Genomic DNA, 22,836 nt, shown 5'->3' with positions numbered 1-22,836 from the left:
TGGGCTGGGCTGGGTCTTGTGGTTGTTCGAAGGCTATCTGCTAGCAGACATTTCTTTCCCTGGATATGTTCATTTTTTAAAGTTCAAGTTTCGATTATTAACGTTGAGAGACTGTTCATTAATGTAGTAATAACTGGGACGAAGGTAAAAGGGTATACGATGTACGGTATCGTCGAGAAATAGGAAACAGTGAAACGACGAAGATAACGATCCCAGAGAACACGGGAAATATTTGATCTTCTGCAAATAATTGTTCTACGACTGTGAGGTCTTTTGTTAGTAGAAATCGTTTGTGGAAGGAATCTCTTCGCTTTGTTCATCGATAAATGCTAGCTTGTTAACAAAATCTGAACAAAACTCAATAGACACGATAATATCTTGAGAGTTATGAGAAAATTCTGGTCGAAACATTCACTTTGATAAAATCATTCTCGATCCCTTGATATTTCAAAGCACAAACGAATATGAAACCTCTCTCCATGGAAGTTAGAAGGAAATTTCGAGGAACTCCTAAAAGAAGCTTTATAAAAGGGGATTCTTAAGAGTTCCAAAATATAATTTAATCCGCTGAACGAAGCATAAAAAGAGGCGTAAAATAAAATTTTCCGAAAAACGTAAAAGATGCTCTCCGCCATCGCGACAAAGCGTAACTGCTCTAGAAATAACGCAAGTTCCCCGCTAAAAAAAAAGAAGATATGAAAGAGGGGCGGAATAAAATGTCGCTGTAAGATCTTGACTAGCTGCACGAGATTTCGACGGAATCGAGGGCAATTCGTAGCCGGGTAACAGGATAAGAGACACGGGCCGTTGAAAATAACCATCGAGGCTCCTCTCTCGCTGGGAACAACCGCTTCGCTTTGATCAATAATCTCGGCCGCCGTTTCATGTACATGCACCGGGCGTTCTCTAAGAAAAATCGTTCATCGATAAACGCGGTGGCTGTCGCGGGGATAAAGAACGGGCGACGGGTCGTTGCGGAGGGTCGCGCGAGTATCTGCTACGTGTCCAGGGTAACAAACAATTGCGCTGTTGCATCAACGATAATAGAATCCGGGGCGGAACGACGTCGGATAACGATCACGCGACAGCGATACACCGATTTACAGCTCGGACCGACACGATCCTCTTTCATCGACGCGGAAAAGCAGAGAGAAGCCAAGAGAGAGAGGGAGAGAGAGAGAGTGCTCGTTTAATAGAGAACCGAGGAAGCGAGACGAGGAGGGCCGAATTGCCACCGGGAAGAAAGCAACCAGAAGACCGATGGCGAACGATCCACACGATCTATCGGATCTCCGAGACCACGGTGGTCTCTCTACGATGGCGCAAACTCTCCAGTCGGTAGGATCACGATCTCTTTTTTTTTTAACCTCATCGCCTCTTTGTTTAGTCTGGAATTCGATCGGCCGAAAATTTGAAATCTGATAGGAAGTCTTCTAGTTCTCTTCTTTTTTTCTGGAGATTTTTTTCTGGTGAACTCGAGGATGTATCGGATGAAGCGAAAAGTGAGACGCGAGAAGGGAGTGGAGTGTCTCTGGTTCTAATCAAAGAACCAGATGAAAGGATTAATCGCCCAAGGCGTACAATGTTTTTCAATATTTATAGCAATGATTTGTATTTTCTCGTTGTAAAATTGCTAAACTATTGCAACTTCGTAAGAGAATGAATCGTTTTCACGGACGATCCATTCGCTCCGCAAATAGAGAGTAACAAACAGTATAACACTGAACTAACACTGCAAAAATGGGGTCTGAAAAAACACAGATGGGTACGTAACCGAGACAAGGCTACAAGCTTCGCAAACAAGAGGAATTAATATCCAACAAATGGTACAACCAGAACTGTGTATCAAAGCGAATAACAAACAAACAGAAAACATAGAGAGGTAAGGAAAAGGAACAATAACAACAACCCCGCCATTCTCGCGTATTCCTCTGGAAAGGCATTAAAAAATCATTCCACCTATCGAATCGTACCAACGGAACACCCTTTCACCACGCTCGCAGGGATCGTCGATGAAAAGCGAAAAGGAGCAAGCGTTGGAACGCGAGCAAAAGTAGAAACCGATTCGCCAGGTCGTTTTCGATTCTACCTAATTGCAAACCCCTCTCTCTTCTCTCTCTCTCTCTCTCTCTCCTCCATGTATGCATCGTCCACGATATCTCCTGCTGGCGATTCCCCGCGGTCAAATGGCGTTGAACAGCGAAACCGCTCATCGTCCGACTCTTTGGTCGGTCGTTTAAAATAGTTCCGAGGTACGCAGATCGGCGATACGATCGACGAGAGACGAGGACGGTTAAAAAGGCGAACGGAGAAGGAAAAATATTATACGACTGGGCCGTGGCGATCGAAGTCGCGTCGGATGGGGCGAGTTAACAAGCGGGGTGAACACAACGGGCGGATCGAGAAAATGAACCGTGAGAGTTCGATCCGTCGACAGGACAGGAGGGTCGCGCGAACAGCGGAATCCTATTCGAGGTAAACCGTCCGTGCGTTTTCTCGAGATCCAGGTACGATTAATTAATTCGACCGCGTTATAGCGTTGCGAACGGCAACGGGGATTATCGCGTTGCGCCCCGACCTTTCGTTTAATGCGCGGAACCGTTCGTCTATCGTCGCGGGCACCGAAACGATAAGATCATTACTGTTAATTGGAATTTTCAGATGATCGAAACAGAGGATAATCCAATTGTCTCGCGGGAGGGAGGGCCGCGTGCGTGCACGCCCGAATTACCGTATCCCGATATTGCGCATTAACGAAATAACAACGGGGAATCTCGTTTATGACGCTCGGATTCCTCTACGCGACGTGGAATGCGGCCTCTGCTGTTCTCTCTTTCAATTTTTTTCGCCTCTCCCTCTCGCCTGAATCTACCTCGATTCGGTTCCCTTTATTCCTGCCGTTGTCGCGAGGAATTAATGCAGTTCGTAAAAAACCGATTAACAAATGACCGTGCGAGCGAGAAATGGCGAACGTTTCGCGACAAAAGTCATCCTTCGCGCTTGGTGCGACAGTGTATAAAAGAATTTGTCAAACGTTACTCGTCGCATACGAGAATGAATAATCGCAGACGCGTCGCGACACAAGGGATTATTATAATTACTGCCGCGTTGATTAGCATAGAAATAAAAAGTTGCAAAAAGAAGATCGCTCGTGCGCGACCCCTTTGGTATCAAGATTTACAAACTCGGGCGTGAACCTGACTTCCTAGGAAGCGAAACCGCTCATAAATCTTACGCGCGGTTTAATTTCGCGATTCCTGATCACCCAACATGCACGTCGAAGGCAAAACGATCGCTCGAGACGCTCGCGTCGCGATAACCTGTGGAAACGCTAACAGAGAGAGGGAGAGAGAGAGAAAAAGAACGCAATTAAAGGGAAGGTACCTACGAACAAATCGCCTGGGCGCAGATAAGTAAAACTCATTTGTCCGGGGTTAAGTTCCTCCGCGTAGGGGATGCCCGTGAGCGTAACCGTTGCATTTACGCTCGTTACGTTAAGAAGCTAACAATAGCGTTCGGGAAGAAGCCGCTCGGAGAAAAGATAAATAGACAAATAGATAGATGGAACGATAGGTCGCGCGCACGGTAGATAGATGCAGCGCGATAGACACTAGCACCCAGAGGGAGCAGAAAGGGGAGGCGGTGGTGAGGAAGAAGTTCCTGACGCCCACCGGATTACAGATTATAGGTCGTGGCAATCGAAAGAGGATCTAGCCGGGCGAAATCGAATAAGCATTATACATTTTCCGGGGACGATAAAAGGGGCGAGCCGCGGGGCTTTGTCGAAGCAGCGGTTTCCTGCCGGAAAACGATCCCGCGAACCGCTCTCACCCGATCGCTTTGAGATCGAAACGTTATTTCGAGCGAATTTTTTCGTAAATAAAAGCGACTGATGTTGGCGCCGGAAGATATAAGTCCCTTTGAGTGTGTGTAAAAGGGAGATTTGATAGCGTTTCCGTGTAAGTAGAGGAAGTCGTTTCGAACGGTGCGCGGTTTCTGTGCACGGAGGGGTTAACGGTTCGAGTTCCGCAAAAATTGCAACTTATCGAAAGGAGAAATTTTCTTGCCTTCGCGTGTATCTCTACTCTTCTTTAGTTCGAGACGAAACAAGCTCGTTACATATCTTCCACGACTTTATATTTAAAAATTCCATACGCCACGAATCGACGGAATTTTATCGCACACAGTAACGTGTATCCCGCGAGATATTTTCTACGAACGGCTGGAAACACGCTCGGAATACGCGCGTTAAATGAAACTCGGACACGAGCAACGAGATGCCTCGTTTTCAAGTGCATTTCGTTCTACGTAGAGGCGCGCACAACGACGATTAGCCGCGTGTACGAGGCGAGCGTCGCGCAACCGGCCGAACAAATTGATTCCCTGTTCTTTCATGAATCCCAAAATCGCCGATTCAATTAATTCTATCCGCCGCCCACGCGCGACGTCGAGAGAGCTCAGCCGACAACCACGGGTGTATCCATAATTTCATATTTAGCCTGCTTGGCTGCGTCCTCTCCCTCTCTCTCTCCTGCTAGGGGATGATTATACGCGCGACGCGACTCGATCGCGAATATATCCGACCGTCCTCCACCCTCCCCACCGATTCTCTTCCAGCCGCCTCGTTAACATGCAAATTCGTGTCGGTTTTTTCCGCGCGGTCGATCGGAGCTTCCTACGGCTCGAAATTCGGGATAAACCGGCCACCGCGCGCTTCCCCGCTCCCAGCCCTACCCCCGTTTCCGCGCGTCGCCACGTTAATACCAATTAATTAACCGGGAATCTCGGTAGCTTAAGCCATTAGAGGGTGCGGGGGACGCGGCGTTCGCGTGCGCCACGCGTACACACTCTCTCCCTCTCTCTCTCTCTCTCTGTACGTCCTTACGCACGTGTCCTAGGAACGCGCAATAATCAGCCCTTCAACGTACGCTGATCCCTCTTAAAGGGTCGTTTCTCTCGCTGGGACACTGCCTGAGGGGGGAAATTGAAACTCTCCAACGTACAGCGATTCGATTAAACGTCTGCGGCGGTTAGACGACGAGCGGGTGCGGCTCCTTCGAGGAGGCTTGGGACGAGATCGGCCGGATGATTTTTCGGCTGACTGTCGTGATTCTGGGAATCTGTGGATTTAGGGTTCCACGAGAGGAGCGGACGAGGAGAATCGGGAAAGGAAAGTTGACTTTCGTGGTTTATTTTAAGAAGCTGAGGAATTATCATCGATGCGCGTATAATCGTTCGAGCGATTGTTAACGTTTAAATAATAGAACAGAAATGGATTGTTAGTCGATTTTAGGGGATTATTGATACACGATTTGCAAAAATGAAATTCTTTTCTAAATGGAATATCGGTCGCTATTTGCAATATCGCAAAGCCACGAGTAAACAGCAATACCGTGGTGGTCTTAGTTGGTATACACATCGATACCGTTTTTCTTCCCGCAGCATCCCAGAGGCTCGCGGCGCATGCTAGTTCTGAAGGCATAGTATGCCGAGCTTCCGCGGACTTTCCCACGGCACGTAGCCTCGGCCTTTCGAGAGTATGCTCCCGCTTACTATTCAACAGTTCCGCATTGACAGTGATGATACCGTGTCCTACGAGTTAACTGTTATCCAGGAGATGCGATGGTATTCCGCTCTAATGAAATTAATCGAATGCCTCGGTTACCGATGACAATTGCGATTCTCGCGTCGGCATTTCCACTTTATTGCTTCGTTCGTGGAAATTCTGGGGGCGGGGCGCCTGGATAGTTTAGAAAGTGTTTAGCAAAACGTACCTACGCGGGATTCACACCCTTGTTTCGTTCTAATCTCAGGAATTCAGTGGTCCTTCGTTTTAATGATACCCGTCGAGTACGCGAACGCGGAATCAGTCCGTGACGAGAGACGTGTGAACAAAGACTCGTAATTGATTGAAATGTATTCTGATTTATTCCACGCACGAGTTGGCGCGTTGCTTGTTCTTTCCCTTTGTCCTGGCGAGATGCAACAGCGGCAACGGGGGGTGTGAATCGAACGGAAGGAATTGGGGCTCGAGGGAAAAATGTTAACGCGAAGAACATACTCGAGGCGAGTTTAGCGAAATGAAATCTCGAACAAAGCGGCAATTTCGATCCTATCTCTCGTCGCGTTCAACCAATATTCGACAGGTACGCCGGCAGGCGATCGATTAACCAGATTTAGAAGGTTCTTAGCGTTCGATTAGGCGACGCTGATGAAATTGTTATCGATCGAGGTGGCGGGCCGAGCAGCAAGAATGAATGAAAGAGGTTACTCGAAGGAACAATGAAGCCTCCGGCTGAAAGGGAAACGGGGAAGACCCAGAAACTCGCGGCAAGAGGGCGGAAGAGGATCGATGCGCGACGGAAACCAAACGGAGGACATTGCGGGGTAGCGAAATCCGGGGATTGGACAGCGACGTTGCGTTCAATCCTTCATTCTTCGCCCTTCGATTCTACTTTGCTTCGTTTCAATATAAAACGACGCTCTGCAATCCCCTTTTAATCCTTCGTCTCGGTCCAATAGCCCTCGGGATAGAAACGATGACTAAGCGTAGCGAGATACGTAATTATTTCATCCGGCACGTTTCAACCAGTGCTGGCTAAAATTCGATCGCACCGAATTGGAAATATCTCGAACAGCGTATCTTCCTATCGTGCGATATCGTTTCGAGCCATTTCCCTCGGTTAAGAAGCGACTCGCGAACGAATCGCGAGCTACACCCGGCTGTGTATCACCGGAATCTAGTCGAAAAATACTCCATTCCATTCGAGCCGATTAAACCAGAGCGAGTGTACGTCCACGGAAATGAATCATCAATTTTCTATAATCATTTTAACCGGCAACTATAACACACCACTAATATCCCCGCGCACCCTTTCAATACGCGTATTCGTGAAAGCCCGGCATTAATAGCAACAACGGCCGCGTCGCGTTCACCCCGCGGACATCGGTATTCGATAATCAATTTCATTGGATTATTACTGTTACCATTGGTATTAGTCTCACTGCCAATGCGTTGCTAATAGCGCGACGCGAGTCTTCTCTCATTTTTCCGACGCTGATAATGCGCTCGCCATTATATAACAGAGCTGTTATTATCGTCATCGTTGCTCCACGGTGTAGGGAAAGAGAGAGTAAACCAGGACGCTTATCAGCTTTCGATGGGTCGCCCTAATTGAAGAGCAATCGGATTGATCGAGCCGTTGCCAGGTCGCCCCGACGCCAGCACCTGTCTCTCTTCTTTCGAATCGCGCGGATCGACCGCGTGGCAACGATTAAATCGGCAACTTTACGCGATCCACCTACGTCGCGATTATTAATCGTAATCCCGCGCATCGTCGCTCGTTTGACGGACGCACGGATTAATCTGTGACGCGTACACGCCGGCCGCCCTGTCGATTCTCAGCCTAATGCCGCTGGATTATTCACCGATATCGATTTCGACGAGTCGCGCTTGATTTCCGTCCCGTGGACATTTCGATGAATGGATTTCGGTTAATTTAACGTCGCGTCGAGCGGAGATGACGGGAAATTAGAGCGCGCGCGCTCGCTGTCCTCCTCCTATTTTCGAGCGGTTTGTTCCGCCAGCTTCTGGAAACGATCGAAACAGCCGATTTCTACCGGGGAACCGAAGTTTTCGCGCGATCGTCATCGTTGCCTCTTCGTTTCGTGTGTAAGGAACGATCTCACCGGTTTCATTTGTGCCTCGATCCCGCGAAACTTTTCCACAGCGACGCGGAACGATGAAATATTCAATCGCGCACGCTCGACTTCCAGCGGACCTCGTTAAGAATAGAATCTTTATTTCCATAAAATTCATAAGGGCCGGCGTTCAACTTCGCCGCGGAGCCGCCGACGTTTTCCGGGAGCCGCAACGGTGGAAAAAGTTCAGGCACGAACCCGACCGCGAAAACAAACACTTTTCCGGCGAGACTGGGGGCCGAGGCACCGCGGGATTTTCAACTAACTTCCAACCTCTGATTCCGTTGAAGTTTATGGTAATAAGAGACACGGGGAGAGTCCCGCGAATATTTCATCCGCGTAAAATATTTGCGAAATAATTGATAGGGATATCAATCTTCCATTCACCCCTCCCCTCGACGAAGTAACTCGCCAAGTTATTTCGAAAAATTCTCGAGTTGAACACGATATAAATCACGGTACACTCGGTCTAAACGATTATAATCAATCAGGATATCCCATCCAACTAGTCTCCTCGTCGGGTCATTAGTTTTTCGACAAGGAATTCGTGCTCAAACGTCTGCGTGTACTTATTAGTAACGTTGAAACTTATAAACTGGAACCATGGATACAATTAAGCTAAAATTAATCGTTGTTACGAATACAGTACTCCTCTTTGTATCTCTTGGCTTGTTTGCGATAATATTCCTTCTTACATCAAATTATAACGATCACTCGAGAGGAAGCTTCACCCAGATCGTCGATTCAATTCACAACCCCCTAAACACATCGCAATATTCCTCAGTCACTTTGCCTACAAGTCTGTCAGTCTTTTAGCGAGTTGGTTGAAAGGGGTGGTGGGAGTTACAGCCTCCCTGTTTGCATTTCCGGAAACACGAGGCCCATCCCAGGGACCTTTTGTGCTTCGTATCAGCCACAGTTCGTCGAATTCTCCCATCTCTCTCTCTCTCTCTCTCTCTCTCTCCATCTCACCCCTCGTCCATTTTCCCTTTCTCGCGAACGGATCTCGTCTGGAGCGGGCGGCGTTCAATCCGGTCGCGGAATCTCCCGCATTGTTCGATATCGAGACGCACGTGCGTACACACACGATGCGCGCCGCTTAATTATCCCCCGTTAACGAAGGTCCGCGTCCGCGGTACGCCGCCGCGCGGCGGATCGATCGATCGATAGGCCCGATCCGGTCTTTGTCGAACGGCCGCAGACCGCCCGGGGATCGGCCCTAAGACGTCGCATTAATTAAGAGATCGACGGAAGACGCGACGCGCCGGCAATTAGCTGATCGCGATAGACGCACCGCGGAAACTGCCTTGCGGATCCCTAATTGAATAGGATTACAGCGACGAGTAACTAAACTATCCGCCGCCCTCGCCCTGTGTCTCGTTCGCCGCCCTATCTCTTCCTGGCTCCGTCTCCGTTCTTCTGCTTTCAGTTACGCGTCCTCACCATCCGCCCCTCCCTCCATCCCTTATACGCGTCCATGCGTAGAAAGAGTTGCCTGGATTATCGCGTACACAGCGGCTTTAATTGCGATTAGGATCGATCTCGTGGAATTTCACCGAACATCGCTACGTTCATCCGTTTTAAACTTCGACCATTCCCCAAATACTCCTCTGCTGATTTGGATCGCACGAATCGGGGATGACTAACGCGCGAAGGACACTTCGAATCGTCCGCGAGATCGATATTCGAATCGTCCCCCATAAAGTTTCGTTGTCCACGGCGGGCAACGTTAAACGCGACTTAATTCAATACTTCCCAGCTACCTTTCAGCAGGCTTTAACTACCGTTTGATTTACTCGTGTCCGCGTACCGAAACGACGCCGAGATCGTCGTCGACCGGTTCTCTCCCGGCGGACAATCAAAGAAATATAAACGGAAGGGATGCCCATCGCGGGCGAGCGTTGCCCGCGGACGTTTAAATACCTGGAGGATAACCTTTCACCGCGACCTCCGTGCCCGGCGTCGACCGTGTACGCGCACCGATCATTAATTAATACCTTCCGGGATGAGGCGAGTCATGAATCAACGCCGTTCGGACGGCGTGGCGAACCGCGCCGCGTCTCCTCGCCAAAAGCGCCGCTCCTCGGCCGCCTCGATCGGCAGTGATAAACAATCCGTTCTCCTAGACGCTTATCAATCATCCCGAGGCGTTATCCCGGCGCAATTAACGTGTTCAACCGCGTGACCTTGGAATTGGGGTGCAGATCGAGGCGGCGGTCGAGGGAGCGGGGCATTTTTAACGGGGGCATGCGTGCAAGTCGAGTGGGAATGGATTTGTGGAATATTGGTAATGATAAATAATCCATTGGTGGAGGCTTATCAATCATCCGCAGGCGTTATCTTGGTCAATTAGTATGATGGAGTGTCCGGGAGTACGGGCCACCTTGAAATTGGGGTGGAGGATGATGATTGAGTTAATTTTCACGGGAAGATGTTGAGAAATTGATGTTAGAGATAAGCGAAATGAGACGTCGAATTGAATTCGAATGGTGTGCCGTGTGTTTTTGATCGCGTCTGTCAATATTAATAATCACGTCCGAAAATAGTTGTACGAAAATGTCAGACTTCCGGCGAGTTATCGATTACAACGGTTAAGTAATACCCTTCTGTCTGCTTGTCGATTCCAAAGTTGCACGACACGGAAAATTGGTAGTAACAAAAAGCGCGTCGATCAAGTTTCTGCATTTGAATGAGAATGAATATTAACGACCCCCCCATCAACGGTGTTTGTCCTGCAAATGAACTGTATTCACTTTACACGGGTCTGATATTCGCCTGGGTGTACGCGTCGATCGACAGGTCGTATCGAAGGCGACGATGCAATCACGGCCGGGGCAATATCGATATGGGTTACGATATCGATGCGCCAGTTCGCGGCAAGGCTTCAACGGGTTAGGAAACTCTAACGAGATAGCCGGGGCCGCATCGAGAGATAATGTAACTCTGTTACGTGTTTGTCCCGTAACTTGATCAAGAAGACAAGCGAGCCTGCGCCCGTCGATGGCGAGCGACAGAAACTCGTCCGCGTAATTTATCAATAAGGAAAGCAAATCTATTCGAACTCCATGCCTCTATATAAAACCCGTGTCATAAATCGTATTCCACTTAAAACGAAGTTTTAGTATAAAGTATATATTATACACACTGTACATAAGTACGCCACTCATATTTCTTGGAGCACCACACACCACTTTGAATTTCGTGTACGATAAAAAAGCTCTGATTTCAGGGCAACCTCTTGAAAATCCCCAATCTCCAAGATGGCTGACGTCGTACCCTCGCGGTGAATTCCTACCCTCGTTTAAAACGCGACGCTCGATGGCATACGCGTCAATAAGACCGTTCTTATCCGAGAGCGCCTCCTCGTAAGGAAACGACGCGCGTCACCGAGGGGAATCGTCGTCAGGATCGGCGGGTAATTGAAACTCGGTCGGGAACCGAATTACGCCCGGCCGTTTACGCCATAAATATCGCTGAAATATTCATCGAGGAGCAGTTTGCCACTCTCGTTGCCGGCGATAAGCGGCACCAGCTGCGCCATAAAACTAACGGGCATCGGTTACAATAAACATCCGTTTTAAACGGCCGCTATCTCGGAGCGTGCTCGAACGGAATCAACGGGAGCCACGCGAAAAACAGCGTCCCACGGGAGAGGGAGAGCGAGGGACCTTCTCGAAGATTACTTAAAAATCGAGCCCATAAATCCGCCGCGATAAACTCGACACGCCTGGATGAGGAAGGGTTGTTTCGCCGTGGAAACGCGAGTTTCGGCCAGTTGGGAAGTGCTAGACTCGTACGGAAAACGTATCACGATAGCAACAGGGTGGATTCGTGTTAACGCCCTCCAAATAATTAGTGAATTTTATCGCTACGCTGCTTTTAAAAGTGAAATTCTCGGCGATTGTAATTATTCGTCTCGACGAGCAAACAAAATATTCATTACGGAAGATTAACGTGTTACGCACTGATTATTTAGTTCGTCTTATTAATCGAGGCAAGTTTAACACGAAATTACGGTATCAGTGCATTAAAGGCGATGATATTTGTTTCGTTAATAACGCGATATAATAGCCGGTACGTAGACTTCGAGTATAGAGGTGTTCTAATTAGTGCGTTTGCCGTAAGTTTAGTTATCTTCGAAGGAGAACGGGTCTTCACGGTTCGACGAACGAATTGCAACATAATTATCGAGTTAAACGATATGAAAATTATTCCTCGCAGCCGTATGTTATGCTCTCTATAACTGCCACGTAATTCGTGTCGTATATTTCTAAATGCAGCAGCGAAATCGGAGCACCATAACGAGCAGCAAATTTTTCAGCTGATATCTAAATTATATGGAAAACAACCATCAAGGGATAGTAAAGGATTCTAAATTCCATTTAAGACGGGAATGAAAAGAACGACCATTTAATTTTTGAAAGGAAGCCAAATTGCTTTTAAATTAACATCACTTATCAACCACGTCAGATCGTTAATAGGAGATTAAATCGCGCGGATGAGCAATGGTCGAATAAAGTTGCTTGCCGGACCTACTTCAATCAGCTAATGCGGAAAACTATTACCATTAATCTGCGAAACAGCTTGCGAAAAAAATCGTACGCTCTCGGTACAGACAATATGATAAATTCATCGAAGAAAAACCTGCAATTGAAATATTTCACGGTAAGGTCGATCCTTAACGCGTAACAAACGAACGGTGCGATAAATTCTATCATTACGTTAATATAAATCCTCTCGTCACTATTCCTCAACCCGACTCATCCGTTCTGAAAAAGGATCCACGTTTATATCACGAACGACACACGAATCGTTTCAGAGCCGCCAACAGTTAATTGCGCGAGACGTGCTCGCGAAAGGGATCAAAAGCGAAACGCGCGAGAAGCGTTTCCACCCCCTTCGCCCGAAATCGTTCTCGTTTCCTTAGCCTCCTTCCGCCGCCCACCCTTCTTTCTCACGCGAAATTTAATACCCTCGCCTCAGACATCGGTTAACCCCCGAGCATCGGAGATTTCCCCACGGCCGTCGATAAATTTTTAATAGCCCGAATCGGTGGCGAACCGTCGCGTCGTCAGCCAAAGAGGCACGTAGGCGCAGCCAACCCCGGGGGTTGGGCGTCGTGGGCGCCTCGCGCACCCCTTCCCAACGCCAGTCACCCGGTGGTGTTTTCAACGGGTCGCGGGTGTTCCTTTCAGCGTATTTGTACGGCGTATTTGCGCTCATTCGCGGAGCTATTTGACTTTCGCGTTTGCACACAGATAATTATAATCGAAGCCCGACGGTCCGCGGCCCGCCACCCAGAGGCGGCTTTAATTAATCACGATGAATAACGACGGGGCCACGCGAAACTTCGTTAACTTGCAAATTTTCCCCGGGACCCAGGTCTCCGCGCTCCTTCAGGATAAACTCCCTCTCCCCCTCGTCTTTGCGCCATCTAAACCCCCTCCCAGTGACTCTCTTTGATTTTCCGTCCGCGATTTTGCATTTTCTTTGCGAAGTGCTAATGAACGCTCAACAAGAGTTACGAGCCGCGTTATGATTGATTTAACGATCGTCGCGTAGGCTGGGCTAAGAAGAAAGAAATTGTAGGCTGCGATGCACATGCCTGTGTATTGTTTATCGACTCGGCTTTCAACGATCCGGCGATCGAGTGCCGTTTATTGTTTTATGTTAATCGCCTGGTGGAGGAGGTTCTTCGTGACGGTTAATTCTCGCAGGACGCTCTTCGCGGCTATAATTAACTTTTATCTCAGAGTTCGCGCTTAATTATTTGATGATTAGAGATCGCTGCGGTGCTGTGATTCTTGCGAACGTTCAATTTTTAATCGGACTTCGCTACGCGACCGCCCAGAATATGCATCGTACAATATTCAAGTCAATTTAAGGGAGTCGGTTAAGCGCGCGAATAATTCAGCTACATAAATGGTTAAATTTAATTTTAATATTTGCCTTCCTTACCAGCCGCTCGAGAGCTACGACATTTTTCTGGATCACATTAATCATAGAAGCATCGTCGACCGAAATAACATTGTCCATCGTTCGTAGCGCAAGCTGTCTTTGAAATCGGTAGCCAAGTTGACAGTCTTTCGATCACAGAGAATCTTATCGGAAACCTTTGAAGATCTAATTCGAGGCTAAACCCTCGATAAGACGAGTAAACGAATACACGGTGTTGCTTATTATCGTATCCACCGAGAGGAAGCCCATGGAGCTCGATGGTCAAGCGCACGGAGATTGCAGAACAAATTGTAGGAGGCTTCGAGACGGTAATTGTGATTAATTGGTAGAAACGCGTGGCGTGATTTTCCTAGAAATCCACCGCGCTGGAACGATACCAGCGGAGAGGTAACGCCACCAGCCAGGATTCATAATCCCGCGATGATTGCCGGCGTTCATTTTCCGTCTGGCGCGTTTCGAATCACCTAAACGCCAGGGCCAGGATCGTTGCGTTCTGTGGCGCGAGATTGCGGAACAAATCGGCGGGAATTTAGCCCCAGCGATCGTGATTAACCTTTACGCTGCTCGAGGTAACCATGGTCGCTCGTCATTAAGAGCCCCGGGCTGTGGCCGCCGTCGCGCACGGCGATTGCAACAGGTCGAACGAAATTTTTCTCCTCGATCGGTGACGCTTGTCCTCTGCTCGGACAATTAAGCGCGCTTCCGTTCGTCGCGGCGATCCGATCGAATCGAAACATCGCGCGTTTTTTCAACGATAGCTCGCGTATTGCGAATGTTTTCACAGCGATCGATAAATTATACCGATTCAACCCCTTCGAGCGACCCTGATGACACGTCTGGTATTTTTTCGTGTACCTGAGATAAGCACGCGATGAGTATTCGCACGTCACGATGACTGCTGCATTATTGTGATCTTTAAACGGGAGGAATCTGCGCTTTTCACAGTGATTCGAGATAGGAGTAGTGCGTGTGGGGTCAACACGAATTCTAGGCTTGTTAAATTAATTTTCGTTAAATCGAGAGTCGAAGGGTTGACGAAAATTTGCTACCAAAGCGGCGCTTAACTCTCAACGGTGTAATAAATTTATCTACGATAAGATTTATCCCTGGCACTTAGAAAAATCTAGTTCCATTAGCCGGACCTTCCGCGTTAGCATTCCTCCCAAAGGTTTTCCACTGATATCGTGTAACGTACGTCGAAAAAATAAAGCGCGGCCACGCTTTATGTAGCCGGAAGAAATCGGAGAGGATTTAGCCGGGATAATCGTGATTAATCACGACAGATTCGAGGTGGTCAACGGTGAGAGATATCGCGTTCCTCGAACCGCGACGTCCACTTGATAACGATCCACCGTCGTTGCCCGCGATCATTTTTCCGAGGACTACCCTTGGCTACTTTGCAGCAGCCATTTCCAGCCGAGTTTCCACCGTGAGATCGCCTGGGGCCTAATTAAAGGGTTCGCGTTACGACGTTCGGTTCGACTCGCGATCTCGCGGACGGATAATCGCGATGAATTCGACGGTAGTCGAAACGAGGACGATCGGTCCGGTCGAGGCGAGGAGTTCCAGACACGTCGTGGATAGAACGGTCGTGTCGAGGACGGGCGAGTTGAAGTTCGCGAGACGGTCCACGGGACTCCATTAGCCTCGTTAAGCGTTAACGCTTCGCGAGCAACGATACTCCGTAATGGCTACCCGGCTGCCTGCGGGCTTAATGGAACGCGCGCGTAGAAAGCGGATTTCGCTCTAACCCCGATCCTGTCGTACGCGTTAATATCTATTGTGATTACTTTCGTCGGCGGCCGTTGTCGAATCTCGGATTTAATTATCGCGTCGAAAGAGCGCGGGAGGACCTGGTCTCCGGGCGGAACCGTAATGGCCGCCGAGACCACCCTCGACAACGGTCCCGGGCACGGTGATTTCTGCCGCCTCGCTGATTTCGTTTCGACCTCGAGCGACTCGATTACGCGACGGTTCGACGCGGGTACGTCGCTGAAAAGTTCTTGTACGAGTGTTGGGCGATTGGAGAGTGTGGGGAATGTCTCCTTGCACAGTGATTACTTATGGTTATTCGATAATATTGCTCGATAACTCGTTAAGAGATTGAAGAAGTGTCGAAGTGGAGGGTCTGGAAACGTTGTCCATCGAATTATAAATAAAGTGGATACGGACACGTTCGACGGGGAATAAAGTATTATCTGAACGAGCTCTAATAAACATTAAGAGATTCTCGTATCTCATCGCGCTTTATCGTTTCCACGCTCGTGCCATTGGAACGATCGTCCGCGCTAGAAAGGGTTACAAAGAGAGGAGGGGCTAACCGTGCCGGGGATATCAGGCTCGTGGGAAAAAAAATAAAACGCGACGCGAGAGCGCTCGCTTCGGTGTAAAGAATCGACGCATTGTCTGGGGTGAAAGGTCGGTGGGCGTTAAAAATACCGAGCCGGTCGAGGGTCATTATGGAAGGATTAGATTGTGGAAAGTATGCAGCAAGCAGATAACGAACGTACAAGGTTGGCCTAATGAAACAGGCTCGGTACCGTTCGAGCGCCTCTTGCTCCTCTTCGATCGGCGAGATAAAGAGTATCGTGCACTGACCTTCTTCAGGTGACCCTTGTTCGTGCCCAGGAAGACGACCGTGTAGTCGCCGGTAGAGGTAGCAGCCACAGCCGTCAGAAGTGTGTTGAAAGTGAGCACTGGGGTTCCTTCCATCGGGTCCTCGCCGCCAAGGGGTGTGTTCACGTCCAGACCGCAGAAATCTTCGCCTATTGTTTGTAGTTTCTGCAATCAGTAGGAAAACGAAATCGTATTAATTGAAAAAGTTCACCAGTATTCGCAATTTTCGAACTCGAACGTTTTAATATCCTGAACGTCTGAAGGTAACGACATCGTACCAACTATTTCCATTATTGTGATCTATTATCGTTTACAATCGCGTGGAAAGCATTTAATAGCGATGTTACGTTGTACAATGAATGTAACTAATAATAATTACAGCTTATGATTGTGTGTAACTGAATATCGTGATCAGCGAAGCTTTAACTTGTAATACCACTGTTTACAGGGAAAACAATGAGAATAATAATGTTTATTGAGCTACGCGTTCCTTATTTTAAATTTGAATTAATTCACGCAACAGCAAGAGAAACGTAATATTATTGACGAACGTTTAAAAAACCCTGCCAGTTATGTTTGTACACGCTGATAAACAGGTGCAATTACAAATATTATTCCTTTCTGTATTAATGTATCCGGTATAAACGATGATAAAAATGAACTTTCGATAATACTGATTATTGATTTTCAAAGTTCTTTGTGTATATTGAAGCTCTCTCTCGTTCTCACCCTCCTCGAGTTCCCGCCAACAGTCAACTGCAATTAAGAAGCGGCAAGAAACCCCGTGTTTACCAACCCTTAATTAAGATCCAAAGTTTTCCCACTCGCGGACGACTATATCGGTAAGTATCAAAGGTAAATGTATAGAGGAATTCAAAATTACGCAACTAGCCGGAGAGTCACGAGTGCGTTAAAAACTTCGCTTCGCAGCAATAATTATAGTTAAGATATCCCAGGTTATCCCACGTAATCGAATACGCATCGCGCGTTTATTTTCGCGATTATAAATTACAAACTTTCTAGATTCACATGATAACAAGGCGAGACACTTTTCATACGCCTTATCCGTATAACAATACCTTCAATTGAATACAATTCTCGAGTAAACCACCCAGCACAAAATACTCCAATTAAAAGATTCAATCAACCCTAACGCAACTCCCAACCCCTTAACACGACAAACCTCAATCACGCCCCAGCCCAAACCGCCCAATCAATTCCCCGCATTATCCAAACCCAATCCCAGTCACGATTCAAGCCGCAGAAACCGCGGGGAAACATTTCTCCGGCGTTCCCAAGAAATAAAGACATCCCCCCATCGCAGCCCAGCGTCCCTCTCTTATCTTCGATCTAAGGTTTTCCAAGGCTAAATCGCGGGACGATAAGCCGCGAAATGATGTACGACGACGGCCGTGCGAATATTTCGCGCGATGCCAGCGTGAGCTCCACAGGAACGGAAAGACGCGGGATTCGCCGTGATTTCCACCGCGGTGCCGTTGTCGTTACGGGAAAAACGGGGTCGTAGGTTATCGCGCCAGCGTACGGCGACGAAAAATGCCCACCGCCGGTGAAACATATCGCGGCCTCGGCTCGTAGCGATAAATTACCGTTGCGTCGGCGATTAATTATTTCCGCGTAGCGGCTATTAATCGCGTCGCGCAACCAGACGCGATGCTACGTCGCCGCCGAACGTTCCTCGCCGCCTCGTTCGCGAGTTGAACGCGAGAAGTCGCGCGGCCGCCACGACTTCCGGTTCCTTTCCGCCCCTCGCGGAGACTCCGGTTTCGCTGAGACGCTCCACGCGACGGTCTGGCCGGTGCGTCACGGCGGTTTTGCTTCCGATTCCTCGCGGACTTTCCTTTAATTGCTGCGTGGCAGCGATTAATTTCGCGGACCACAAGTCAAGACGATTCGAGCGAAGTTGGAACGCTCGCGGTGGACGTTTTTCCGCGACGAAGTAGAATTGCTCGAGCGGATGGTATTTGTACGACCTCGTTTTCCAATTAAACGAGATACGGTACCAGAGGATCCGAGTATTGCTTTTTATACATCTTTCGCGAGTCCTCTTGAAATACAGACTCGTATCCTTGGTGCTTCTCGGTATCGACTATCACGTGCAACTGTGTTTTCAATGATTTTTCGTTCGTCTCGTACGATCGTTATCGACAGTGTCTTCTTCTCGCGTCTCAAATTAACAAAGGGTTAATGAAAACCAAACTGTTGTCTGGGTTCGGTTGATTCGGTAGAAACTCTTCGCGCGGATCGTCCCACGAACACCGCGCGAATCCACAGGGTTGCACACTCGAGAACGTGGAGGCTCCTCGTACACGCGTACCAATACATCGGCGAACGGAGGCAGAAAGCAGCGTTTCTGTTAGGGGTACTCGCAAGTCGGCTCTATTTGCATTCCTGGGTGGCTTTCGCCACCCTGTACACACCGCGTCGAACAATTATTTGCATTCCTGGTGCTAATACGCCGTCGACGTTGCGGAACGAGCGTTGCAGCACACTTTCCCCTCGGAACACGACGCCTAGTCCATCTTTCTCGTTCTGATATGCGTTAGGCCACGTCTATCCGACCTCGCCTCGTTGGGGCTAGACAGAGACGAATCTGGACAATGGTTATGGTAAAATAACCAGGTCGCCAGCAACGAGACGATCCATTGAAAACGCCACTAATGCGACCATTAAAACGAGGTCGAGGCTTGTTATTGCTGCTAGTTTTTCTTAGTAGCCATTGTTATTACAATCTATTCTCTGCTAACGTATTGCTACCTTTGCGTACTAAATGTATTACGCCACTCGCCGATTGAAACAGTAACACCGTTTTCATTTCTTCATTTTACGCCACTATTCGACCAGTAAAAAACAAAAACAAGAAAAAAATGCGTCGCGAATCGAACGGCTGGCAATAATCCATTTTTCGTGGACACGAACGACCAGTCATGGACGCGCATACGTGCATCGTGATTAATTCACGCGTTCCCTGCTCCAACGGGGACCGTTTGATTAACGGCAGCCGCACGCGCGTTTGTTCGCGGGGATTTTCATTAAATACGATGATCCGCGTTTCCGCGGAGAAATTCTGAATGGTTTGCTGGAGATCGATGTTAGGATGCCCGGCCTCGCGCCTTTGACTGCAGTTTGTAGAGCATCCGCAGCTCGTTAATGATCCACGCGGATCGGAAAAGTGGAGTGTTCGCGATTCTAATTGGACCAGTCAAAGCTCACCGTGGAATCAAGTGGGATTCTACGGTATTAATTTTTGTAACTGAACATCTCCTCGGCGGTAGGAGCGCAGGCGCGTTAATTAACGTGGCTTATTAATGCGTCGAAGCAAGGAAACTGTGTTACGACAGCGTTTAGAAGCGTAAACGCGACAATGTTAAACACGGAACGCGTCGGAGGTATTAATGTTACGCGTCGAAAGCTGAAACCAGACCCGTTGATATTAATTAATACAGCGAATTTATGACGCAGGCTGCTTTGTGATTCGATCCATCGCTGAGAAAAATCGTATCGTCAAATACGTTAAAATAATTACCCTCGATCTTTCCACGAGGCCATACATCCCGCATACAAATTCGCAACTCGCGTTACCGATTTCGTCCTGATCGCGAGCAACTTTATCCAATTAAAAGTACCATCGATCACCGTCGACATCAAACATTAAATTCCTGCTTCTTAATTCCCCACCCCCGTGTCTTACAGAAAAAGTGTATTGTACGCCATCCCTCCCCCGCTGGGGATCCTTCAATTATTTCCAGCTGCGCGCCGTTCCGCAGTCGAACTCCGGCGAAATCCGATTTACCTGTAACCAGCAAACAATTCAGCTTCGGCGTGCAGGGACTTCATTAAAATTTAACGAACGCCGCTCATTTGCAGGGTCTCTTGGCGAGCGCGTGCCGCGTGAAACTGTGTCGAAATAAAAGCGGACGCGGGCGAGAGGGAATCGGCCGCGCGCCACCCCCGTCGAACAACCCTCGTCGCTGTGCTCAACGGGCGTCGCGTGCTCCGTCGATAACCGCGAAGAAAAAGGAGAGAACAGAGGGCGGATGACGGGGGTGGGTGGCAATAATCGTCGACAAAGTAACTGGAGCGCGGCGTCAAAGAGTTGTACCGAACCGTGGCGCGTCGCAATTAATACTGGCGTCGCAGGACCGCCGTGCTGAATGCGGCCACCTTGCGACTATTTACACTGCGCGTATAGGTACGCGGTGTCGACGACCAATGTTAACACGGCTGATTGTCGAACGTCATCCGGTGCCAACCGATAAGCGACGTAAATACGCGAATAACTTTCGACACCCGTGGTGAACGGTACGCTTGTATTTGTAGACGGAGATTGACTAATTCTCGCTGAACAGAAATTTCGAACAGTTTGCGCAGATGGATTTTGCAAATATTCCAAGGTACGGAGCGGTTTCTTTCGAATAGCGAAGCGCCTCGACAGCCTCGGAGGAATTAATTAAGAGCAATAACGATAGTAATTACGGGGATGGAAATTAATTACTGGCTTATGAAATTACCGAGTGTATTCTGTATAAAGAGAAACTAGCGGGGAATTAACAAGTAAATTGGTCTAAATAATTGAAGCATTTTGTTCAATTTATACTTTTAATACCGTTCGGTAAGTTTGATAAAAATGTTATCGCGTTAAAACTGTGTATTTCACTCTTCCTTGATTGTCTACGAGCGAGCTCGAATTATACCGAGATTCTCCTCTGTTCGGGTAAAAAAAAAAAAAAAAAATTGCCGCCCCGAAACGATGCGCGCAAACGAATCGCGAAATTTCGCGCGCGTAACTCGAGACCGAGGAGGGAAGGTTCGCGGAATACTTCGCGATACTCGCATCGAAACAATCGGGAAGAGCCGGTTCATTAATTTTTCCCACCCCGTCGCGCCGGTAGCTTTTTACAAATTTCACCGTGCGACGCGGTTTTCGAGCCGACGTTGTTTCGTTTAAATCAAAAGCACGCTCGAGAGCAAATTGCACAAAATCGACGCTGAGGGTAGAAAAAAGATTGGCCAAAACACGGGAACGTAGGAGGAGGAGGGCGAGGCAGAGCGGAGGGTGGAACTCGTTACAAAACCGTACGAATCGTAATCAAGGAATTGCGCGATGGCAGGGGTTGGGGCGCGGAGGTAAAATCCGAAACAGGTTCGGGCTTTTAATTCGCCGCAATTGCGTTAATTGAATTCTCGCGATACCGTGAAGCGCGAACCAAAATAATAATGATAATAATAATAATAATAATGAAAAAAGAAAAAAGGAAACACGAAAAAGAAGCGGAGGAAAGTGGATACTGGTACCCGATGGTAGCGGAAGGGATAAAAGGGTTGAAAATTCACGAGGAATTTATCGCAGCGTTTTTCCCTTCATTTTCAACGCCCGCTATCTTCACCACTGCCTACGCGAACCCGGAATCTCCTCTTCTGCTCGTCGAAAAACGCTTCAGATTTGTTCCCGGTGGTCGCGGGGTTTTGTAATCGGGGGATGCGGTTTCGAGAAAAGCGGCTGTCACGCGTACGGATCGATACGCCCTTCCTGCAATCTTCTTCGAGGCTTTTACGCCCGCTCTATCTTGCGCGGGTCCTCCTCGAATCCTCTTTTCTCTCCGGCTTCGCCCCCGTGCCGGGTCGTGTCATACACGTCGATATTTCCAGCCGAATATCCGGCACACGGACAAATTTTATCAACACTGGTATCCGGCGAATCGAACGGCGACAATGTAAGGAAGCCGCGATGCGGTGAAAGTGCAGAATTTGTTCGCGAAACTCTCGTTGAATAAACAAAAGAAAATAAATAAATAAAAATAGAGAGGATACGCCATTTTAAACGCCTTTTTGTGACTGCCAATGGCGCAGGCAGATTTATCGAATCCCGCTATTGTCATGGGGATCAAGTTGAATCTTCTGCTTGTCAGTCTTCTGTCTTATCAATTTCATATTATTCCTCTCCGCGAATGGAAGCAAACGATAAGTAGAAAATAAGAGTAGATGGTTTCGTAATGAGTTCAATATTGAAAAGTATCGACACGCGTTGATTGCTCGCGATTCTTCCGTCCGGATGTTAGAAAAGGGGCTTCCATTTCGCGCTGAAACGCGGACGCACGCGAACGTTACGCGATGGATGAAAGGAGAGTCGGAAAATCGGCTTTATATTTCCGAAATATTTGCTCGACAATCTGACAAGCGAAAACTGATACGCGCTCGATGCAACCCCTTTTAGAAGGATTGATTCACCGTTCGACGTTTGTTTACCAACGAATAAATGGTCGTGCCGCGGGTGGCTGCGAGACTTGTGATCTCTCGAAAATTATTTTTTATCAGCGCGAGCCCTTTTAAGCGGGAGCAAATAAAGTGAAATAAAATATGCATCCATACGCGTATAAACGCGCGTATTTGCGCGCACGTACAGGGGGGTACGTGCGGGAAATGCACGCGCGCGTCCCTGAAAATCCTCGCGCACGTTCGTGTAAACTGAAGCACGACGGCGGACGTATAAAATCTCGATTGTTGTTTTTTTTTTTTTTTTAAATCGAGCTTCGCCAGGGATTA

General features: G+C 48.3%; 1 protein-coding gene across 1 annotated transcript in view; it reads right to left on the bottom strand.

Annotated features, from left to right (window-relative positions):
* The window catches only part of Plexa (plexin A), a 216,072-nt gene that overhangs the window by 53,782 nt on the left and 139,454 nt on the right, over positions 1-22,836 (bottom strand). Inside the window, exon 3 of the mRNA XM_076894946.1 lies at positions 16,258-16,440. Within this exon, the coding sequence (XP_076751061.1) occupies positions 16,258-16,440 (183 nt within the window). The remainder of the gene's footprint in view (positions 1-16,257; positions 16,441-22,836) is intronic.

The sequence above is a fragment of the Xylocopa sonorina genome, chromosome 5, assembly GCF_050948175.1.
Source record: "Xylocopa sonorina isolate GNS202 chromosome 5, iyXylSono1_principal, whole genome shotgun sequence".
NCBI lineage: Eukaryota > Metazoa > Arthropoda > Insecta > Hymenoptera > Apidae > Xylocopa > Xylocopa sonorina.
Note: the sequence above shows the minus strand (reverse complement) of the source record. Positions and strands in the feature narration are given on the sequence as shown.